Here is a 9,391-nt window from a genome sequence, read left to right on the forward strand (position 1 = left end):
TTCAAATATACTATTATCTCTTAAAAATTGGCACAAGTAAGTTTTATAGAAGTATAAATGACACTGCAGATTTTTGTAATGATCGGCACTTATTTGACCCTAACCCCCATACAAACCCCCCTTCAAAAAATGTCTTAAACGTTTAAAATTGACTTGTAACCATTTGTATCGCAATAAAATTCAACAAAACTAACTGTTATTTAAAACTATATCCTTTTCCCAAATTTACCGAGTATCGGCCCATGTTTGACCTATACTCCTATATAAAGCCTCAATTTAGAAAATTCTGTTTTTTTTATCAATAAATTGCTTAAATATTTTGGAATTAAGGAAAAATTCAACATAAACGTTTTTTTTTATGGTGTAGGGTATTAAATGGTCGGCCTATAATTTCCCACTTGTTTTTTGTTATTTCATTCATTCATGAATAATTTTATTCCTGCTGATATAGAAAATGTTTTCAACTGTGGGTGTCTTTCTAAGATTCTTTATACTTTTTTTCAATCTAATGAAGTAAAAAACACACAAAAATTATAAACAAATAAGTAAACAATAAATGAATGAATAAAAATATAATACTAAACAAAATATTCATAAAATTCTTTATAAAGTCAAAATATTATTTGTATTGATAGTAGAATTAATAAGCAAAATAAAAGACAAATTGTTTGAACAGTTGGTGGCACTAAGTAAGTACCTAACGAAGAGCTTTCCCATATCGTGGCATAAACTGTTTAGAACTTTTTGCAATTATTTCTATGATTTTAATAATTTATTTTTGTATAATTTCTTATGTTTATTTATTACTTTCGCTATTTATGCTTTATTGTTTTTATTTTAATTTAGCACAGTATTTTTTATAGCTCAGGCTATTGTGTTTAAGAATCAATTTTCATAATGTGGGGAAAAATTGTTAAAAAAAATCATTATTTACACTACAATAGATTGCTTAGAGAGTGTTTGTTTAGTGGCTGACATAAGGATAGATTTTAAAGTAAGGAAAGAGTACTTCCAAAGTAATAACTTCTAACATTTGTTGCTCAAGAGTTCATACTAGAATTAATTAACTGAATGTTATTTTTCTATAATTTCTTTTCATATAACACCTCTCTTTATATAACCATATACATCGTTATATTACAATAAAAACCACTTAATAAAGTATCGATATTATAATTTTATCAACAGCTTAATTGTTTATGTTGTGGTTGGTTTATGCTGAAAACATAATAAACTAAAACAAGTAAGAAAGTATAGTCGGGCATGGCCGACCATATGATACCCTACACCATGAGTATATTTTTACAATTTTTACTTTTATAATTTTTTTTTTTTTTTGTAAAGAAACTTTTACGTTGAATATTACCGTAATTCCAAAATATTTAAGCCATTTATTGATAAAAAACTAAAATTTCTAAATGAGGCTTTATATAGGTCAAATATGGGCCGATTCTCGGTAAATTTGGGAAAAGGATATATTTCTAAATAACAGTTAGTTTTGTTGAGTTTCATTGCGATACAAATGGTTACAAGTCAATTTTAGACGTTTAAGTCATTTTTTGAAGGGGGGTTTGTATGGGGGCTAGGGTCAAATATAGGCTGATCCTTACGAAAATCTGCAGTATCATTTATACTTATATAAAACTTATTTGTGCCAATTTTTAGAGAGATAACATAATATTTGGCGTAATTATAGCATAAAAAGTTCAAATCGGGAGGTACGGTTGTATGGGGGCTAGGTGAAATAATGGACCGATTTCAACCATTTTCAATAGGCTTCGTCCTTGTGCCAAAAAACATGCTTGGTCCAAATTTCATCAAATTATCTTAAAAATTGCGGCCTGTACCTTGCGCACAAGGTTTACATGGACAGCCAGCCAGCCGGACAGACGGACGGACGGACGGATGGACGGACGGACATGTCTTAATCGACTCAAAAAATGATTCTGAATCGATCGGTATACTTTAAGGTGGGTATTGGACCAATATTTTTGTATGTTACAAACATCAGCACAAACTTATAATACCCTCCCCACTATAGTGGTGTAGGGTATAATTAATAAACAATATTTTTAAATATTAACTCGAAACTCAAAAGAAAAAAAACTTTATCAAAAATCTATTTCAAGTTCATTAAAAATAAGTTTAGGAAAATATTTATTTGAAATTTTTCCATAAAAAGAAATTTTACAAAATTTTACGAAAATATTTACGAAAAATATGTAAAAGAGTAAAGCTGTATATATAAGGTTGTTAAATAGTACAATCTTGTCAGAAAAATTATCTGCACATGTCTAATAACCGTAAGAACAAACAATTTTTGTTTTGTCACTTTGTCAGTACATTGTAAAACAAAAATATTGTCAGCTATCTGACAATCGTTTTAGCATATTACGTTGTCATAACCAGATTGTGTGACAATTTTATTTATAGCACAATTAACAGATAAATTATTTATATTGAAAACACTGTTCTCTAAAGAAACATATGAAGCTAAAAAGGATCTTACAACGTTTGTCATACATTAATCTAACAACAATGTGAAAAATGTTTGTTGACAGATTAATTTTTTATCTTACAACTGTCTGGCAATGAAATTGTAATGTTTCCTTGAAATCTTCTAAAATAACAATTTACGTGAAGTTTACTTTACCATCACATTACAAGAACTGACAACATTGTAAGATCTGACAATAATATTGATAGTGTAAAGAGATAACGTTGTCATTGCCAGATTGTCTGTCAACTTTTATTGTCAGATGTGCCAATATTGTGCAAGTGTAAATTGTGTAAACTGACAATTTTTGTTTACAAATAAATTTATTCTCTGACAACTGTCTGACAATGAAATTGTAAGGTTTATTTATATATTCATTATAAAACATTATAAAATCTGACAAATTGGACAGTTGAGTTTAAAAAGAATTATTTTTAAAAAGAAATGTATAGAAACTATTTCATGTAGAAACTAGTAGGACAGTATAGTCAGTCATGGCGGACCATATTATACCTTACACCATGAGAATATTTTAATAGTTTTTATTTTACATAAAATGTTGAATTTGACCTTAATTCCAAAGCATTTAAGCAATTTTTTGAAAAAAAAAATATTAAAAAATAAATCGATTTCAACCATTTTGAATAAGCTTCGTATCCGTCTCAAAAAACATACTTGGTGCAAATTTGATCAAGTTATCTTGAAAATTGCTACCTGTACCTTGCGCACAAGGTTTACATAGACAGCCAGCCGGACAGACGGACGGACGGAAATGTCTTAATCGACAATAAATTATTCTAAATCGATCGGTATACTTTAACATGGGTAAAGGACCAATAGATTGAACATTTTTTAAATATTTACTATTAGAAATTTAAAATTTATGGAAAATTCTCTATAAAGAATGAAAATTTATCAAAAATTGTCTAGAAATGAATAAAAATGTATCGATAATTTTGTATAAAGAATAAAAATTTATCGATAATATTCTATAAACGCTAAAAATTTATCGAAAATGTTCTATAAAGAATAAACATTTGTCGAAAATGTACTATAAAGAAAGAACATTTGTCTAAATTAATCTACAAAGAATATTATTGGTAATTTTTTACAATGAATGAACATTTATCGAAATTTTTAGATAATTTTTTTAAAAAGTAGTGAATTTTCGTCAAACTTTTTTATAAGGAATAAAAAAAGATCGATAATTTTCTATAAAGAATGAATATTTATCGAAAATTTTTCATAAAGAAAGAATGAAGGACCATTTTCTATAAAGAATGAAAATATATCAAAAATGTTTCTATGAAGAATGAAAACTTTTTAAACAAGTTCTATAAAGAATCATAATTTATTTAAAATTTTTTATAAAGATTGAAATTTTATAGAACAATTTTTGTGAAAAAAGAAAAGTTAAAAAAATTTTTCTACTAAGGAATATTATTTATCGAAAATTTACTATAAAAATCGATTTTTTTATGAAATATAATAAAAAATTTCCAAAATTTAATTGAAATTTTTTGTAAAAACAAATTTTTCGAACATTTTCTAAAAAGTAACAAAATTTATGTATTTTTTTTTTATAAAAAAGTATTTAAAGGATAGTTTTCTTAAGAGTTAGAGTTAGAGTTAGAGTGAATTTTCGAAAATTTTCTATAAAAAATATTCGAAATATTTCCATAAAAATATATTAAAGGTTTTTAAAAAAAAAAAAATAAAATTTATCAAAGTTTTTGTTTTAAAGAAGAAAATTTTTTTTCAGTTACCTATAAACGTATTAATTATGCATCAATCGTAGTAAAAATTTTGCGCAAAATAACGTTTTCTTTGATTACCCACCATCAGATTCGACACTACCGTATAAAATCTCAAATTTCAATTACATGTCATCAAAACCAAAAAGAAAAAAGTTATTTGTAATCAATCATAATTACAAATAAAAAAAAATAATATATGAAGTCATTCATGCTAACTATAAACAATTAAAATTAATTTAAATATTTCTATTATTCAACATAAATTTATTCAGTCAATCGCTAAAATGTGTCATAACAATTTACATTATAATATAACACATCTTCTCTTAATATTGGTATTGTTCTTACCTACCGTTTTACTATTTTCAAAATTTACAAATCTTCATTGTGAAGATCATGATTTGAAATTTTCTCGATTTGAAAAATATAAATTAAAAGTTTTACGACGCGGTTTAGTGGTCATGAATATTAATGTCAATTTGTATCAGACTCCAGTAACAAATATATCGGTTAGTATTTTTATTTGAATACTAATTAGAAATTATATTTTTATATTATTTTCTAGATAAATGTTGGTCTCTATAAACGAGCCAATGGCTACCGTCCCTTCTTGTGGAATATTTCGCAAGATGCTTGCCTTTTCTTTGCTCGACAAAATCGTTTTCCTGTCTTAAAATTTATGTTGGGTTTAATAACAGAACATTCAAATATTAACCACACCTGCCCTTACAATGTAAGTATTATGACTTGGATAACTGACTTCTTGTATGAGAACAAGTAATCACTTGTAAGAAAAATCAAACAATTTAGAATTAAAATATTAAGAAAATACTCTAGATCAACCATGAACTTAACGACAAATGCTTACAAGTTCACTCTTTGAAATATAATACTCTGACTATTTGTTTTATTACATAATGGTAAATGCAAACTCTCTTTCCAATTTATATAAAATATTTTCGAAATTTTGACTATTATTAGCATTTTAAATAAATATTTTTTTATTACTTTTTATTGGTAAATGCAAACTCTCTTTCCAATTTATATAAAATATTTTCGAAATTTTGACTATTATTAGCATTTTAAATAAATATTTTTTTATTACTTTTTATTTATATAGAATTGTAAAAGATTTATATTTGCATAGTAAATACTTTAAATTGATGCCCTTTCCAGTTGGTCAATATATGTATAAAATAAACGTTTTTGTATACAACGATTTGAAAGTGACAGTATCGGCATATGTATCAATAACAGATTAAAATCTACCAGTATAAGACTATTTGATGAACTCCACGGCTTGAAACAAATTCCAAGTAATGACTACGTAACTAAATAGAAAAATGAACGAAATGAGAATTATAAAAGCCATGTAGTCTATATTCTAGTCAATAGTCTAGTCTAAAGTCTAGTCTGTAGTCCAGTCTATAGTCTAGTCTATAGTCTAGTCTATAGTCTAGTCTATATTCTATTCAATAGTCTAGTCTAAAGTCTAGTCTATAGTCCAGTCTATAGTCTAGTTTATAGTCTAGTCTATAGTCTAGTCTATAGTCTAGTCTATAGTGTAGTCTATAGTGTAGTCTATGGTCTAGTCTATAGTCTAGTCTATAGTCTAGTCTATAGTCCAGTCTATAGTCTAGTCTATAGTCTAGTCTATAGTCTAGTCTATAGTCTAGTCTATAGTCTAGTCTATAGTCTAGTCTATAGTCTAGTCTATAGTCTAGTCTATAGTCTAGTCTATAGTCTAGTCTATAGTCTAGTCTATAGTCTAGTCTATAGTCTAGTCTATAGTCTAGTCTATAGTCTAGTCTATAGTCTAGTATATAGTCTAGGGTAAATAGTTTATTATTAACCGTTTATGCATTAGACAGTTAATGTTCATTTAATACCCTTAATTAAATATTAATTTAGCAAAATTCAACAATAAAAATTTTAATTAATTTAAATTTGAAATCTAGATTTTTTATATGTTTTATTATAAAATGCATTTGTATATGCCAGTAGCATTTTCTACTGCAACTTAAGTTATTCATACAATGTGCCGTAAACAAGTGTATATCAGATTTCTATTAATTTCTATATTTTTTCTACCTCATGTCTCAATGTTTGCAAAATTTACGAATATTAAATGTGAGGATCATGATTTGAAATTTTCCCATTTTGAAAAATGCAATCTAAAGGTGTTGAGGCGAAGTGTAGTGGCCTTAAATATTCATGTGAATTTATATAGAACTCCAGTAACAAATTCGACAGTAAGTTTTTTTTGTTTTTTTTTTTTACCAACAACAATTAATAAATTTTTCTTTTAATAGATAAATGTAGGATTTTATAAAAGAGCCAATGGTTATCGTCCCTTTCTATGGAATATAACTGAAGATGTTTGTCAGTTTTTTGATCGTCGTAGTCGTTATCCTGTTTTGAAATTTGCTTTTAACTTTTTCTGGAAATATTCAAATCTTAACCAAACATGTCCGTTTAATATAAGTTGTTTAAATTTAAAAGCAAAAAAAAATTGTATTTTTCATTATTTTATTTTTTTTAGCAAGATATCATTGTAAAGGATTTAATTTTAGAAGATAAATACTTTCAAATGGCTAGATTTCCTATGGGTCAGTATTTATTTAAAATGAAAGTTTTTGCCTATAATGATTTAAAAGCCACCGTATCGGTGTATGTTTCTATAACCGAATGAAATTATTTTTTTGTTATATTGACAATAAAAGTCTAACAATAAAGCAACACTTAAATATTTTGTAACAATCATGCAGAATTTAAATATTGAAATGTTAAAACGAAACACATTGCAATACGTAAAACTATAACCATATATATAACATATGGTGTCCGTATGTGATAAGATTTGTCTCCTAGTTTGCATGATCAATTTTATAAGTTCCCAAAGAATTGGGGTCTAGCTAAAATTTTTTGCATAAAAGTGACAATTTTCTCATGCTTTATATTAGGCGTATACTGAATATTTGTTATATTAATAAATCATTAACACGTATACGTACAGGTGTCGGTAAGAAATGCAATTTATTATTTAAAAAGCAAAAGAAATGTTTATTTTTATAGTGCGTTGTATGGACTAATGGATAAATTATTTAGCGCATAATATTTAGAGCATATTTAACCCATACGAGCACAATTTTCCAGTTTTTAAAGCATATTTTACTCACTTGTATATATGTACAACTTAATTTAATCCATCATGAATTAACCTTTCAGGTATTGAGAAGGTCATTAATAAGTAGCTCAAAGTTTAAAATCAAAATTTTTGAGCAGAAAGCTAACATATGAAGAACACCAGAGCGGTAAGTGATAGAAACACACTTAGTCTCTCAAAACAAAGCTAATATTGTTCTTTAAAATATACAATATTCTCATATACAATATTCTGATTACCAGGGCAAGAATTTCTATGCAAATTCATGTTTTTAGTCAGTAACTCAAAATAACTTTTAACAAGTTTTACTTTCGAATCAAAGAATTTACTACAAAATTTATTTTTTGTTGCATATTTTGTTATAAATGCACAAATTGCATAATTTACTTTAAATTGCATAAATTTTACATATTTCCAAAATTTTTATAGCATTATTTTTTTGAACTTTTCTAAAACAAATTGTTTTGTTTTCTCTATATTTCATATTTTTACAAAAAAAGTTGTAATTTACATATTTAGAAATTTTTTTAATAAATATAAACAAATTTCGATTAAACAACAAAATACTATGTTCTACGAAATAGTTTGCGTTTGTGCTGCTAATTGTAACGTCCAAAATATTCGTTCTTAACTCTCCGTCATGCACATGTTCCGATAGTCACGTACGTAGCGCATGTATGTGGCGAGATACACTATGTATTTCAGTACATTTATATGAAAAATACGCCATTTTAGTAACAATATTACGATATCTAACAATATTTATAGAGGGTACCTGGAAACTCAAACCCCTAACCAAATTAGAAATATATTAAAATTACAGTTAAATTCGTAAAATATCTGGCCAGATACATGCGCATGACGCAGGGTTAAAGTATCGGTTCAGTAACAATTTCTGAGTCTGTCCGACTGCATGTCAACATAATATAATAACTTGATGAAATTTTGTTCTTACTAGAATTTCTATCAAGCTTCGTAGCACATAAAGCAGTCCTTAAAAACCTGCATGTTTGTTGCAAATTTATTACTTAGAATATATCTGTATTTATTCAAACATACGTTTTTTTCCTAAAAGATAACGTGAACCTGTTCTCAGAAATGATTATTTTTTTTGCACGGCAGTTTATTAAACAAATTTAAAAAACTTTAAAATATCACCACGGGATTAATGGTCAATACATTGGGAAGTAAAACAGTGAAACACTAAGGTTAATACCTCTTATAGTTTAAATGTACCTGTGACTTGAATTCGACGAGTTTATCGAAAAACCCTTTTTTGTAATATTTTCGAAAATATGTCTTAATTCTAAACACACTATTTACAGAATATTATTTGCCCAATAATATGAATTATGTTTCCAAAGCTATATGGAAATCGGGAAATCCTTTGCAATATTTGGGTGTTCTCATCATAATAAATAAAATTATGGGATTAGAACATCCACTTTTTTGTATTCACTTTAGTGTGCAGATGTACAAATTGATGCAAAATGCTGCTGCTACTAGATATTGGTTTTAGGATAGTAATACAGTGGATAGATAAAACAATTAATTAAACCCTACACCACTTTAGTGGGGATGGTATATTGGGTTTGTGATGATGGTTGTAACATACAAAAATATTCGTCCTATACCCACCTTAAAGTATACCAATCGGCTTAGAATAATATTCTGAGTCGATAAAGCTATTTCAGTCCGTCTGGCTTGCTGTATATGTAAACCTTTGCGCAAGGTAAGGGATAAGATAATTGGATGAAATTTGGCGAATACGCTTCTCTACCAACATTTCCCCTACTCCCTTTTAACCCCTCTTGTAAAAAATCTCTTTTTTTTTGTCAAAAAGAGTAAAAATTAGTTAGTAAGTTACTTACTTACTTACTTACTTACATACTTACTTACTTACTTACTTACTTACTTACTTACTTACTTACTTACTTACTTACTTACTTACTTACTTACTTACTTACTTAC

The 9,391-nt window shown here is 26.8% G+C and overlaps 2 protein-coding genes across 2 annotated transcripts in view; one reads left to right on the forward strand and one right to left on the reverse strand.

Moving 5' to 3' along the window:
- LOC111676035 (serine-rich adhesin for platelets) overlaps window positions 1-9,391 on the reverse strand; it is a 321,746-nt gene that overhangs the window by 267,308 nt on the left and 45,047 nt on the right. The gene's annotated exons all lie outside the window — the stretch shown is intronic.
- Window positions 4,539-6,946, forward strand: LOC111679419. The gene is made up of 4 exons (XM_046954145.1): window positions 4,539-4,763; window positions 4,820-4,987; window positions 6,567-6,755; window positions 6,797-6,946. The coding sequence occupies exons 1-4, from the start codon at window positions 4,539-4,541 to the stop codon at window positions 6,944-6,946; spliced, it is 732 nt and encodes a 243-aa protein (XP_046810101.1).

Source organism: Lucilia cuprina, chromosome 6 (genome assembly GCF_022045245.1).
Source record: "Lucilia cuprina isolate Lc7/37 chromosome 6, ASM2204524v1, whole genome shotgun sequence".
Taxonomy (NCBI): domain Eukaryota; kingdom Metazoa; phylum Arthropoda; class Insecta; order Diptera; family Calliphoridae; genus Lucilia; species Lucilia cuprina.

Bases quoted from the DNA above. Each gene is read 5' to 3' on its own strand.
- LOC111679419 (XM_046954145.1), top strand. From the start codon at position 4,539: ATGTGTCATAACAATTTACATTATAATATAACACATCTTCTCTTAATA. The intron at 4,764-4,819 runs GTTAGTATTTTT...ATTATTTTCTAG, and splicing joins CTCCAGTAACAAATATATCG to ATAAATGTTGGTCTCTATAA. The intron at 6,756-6,796 runs GCAAAAAAAAAT...TATTTTTTTTAG, and splicing joins TAAGTTGTTTAAATTTAAAA to CAAGATATCATTGTAAAGGA.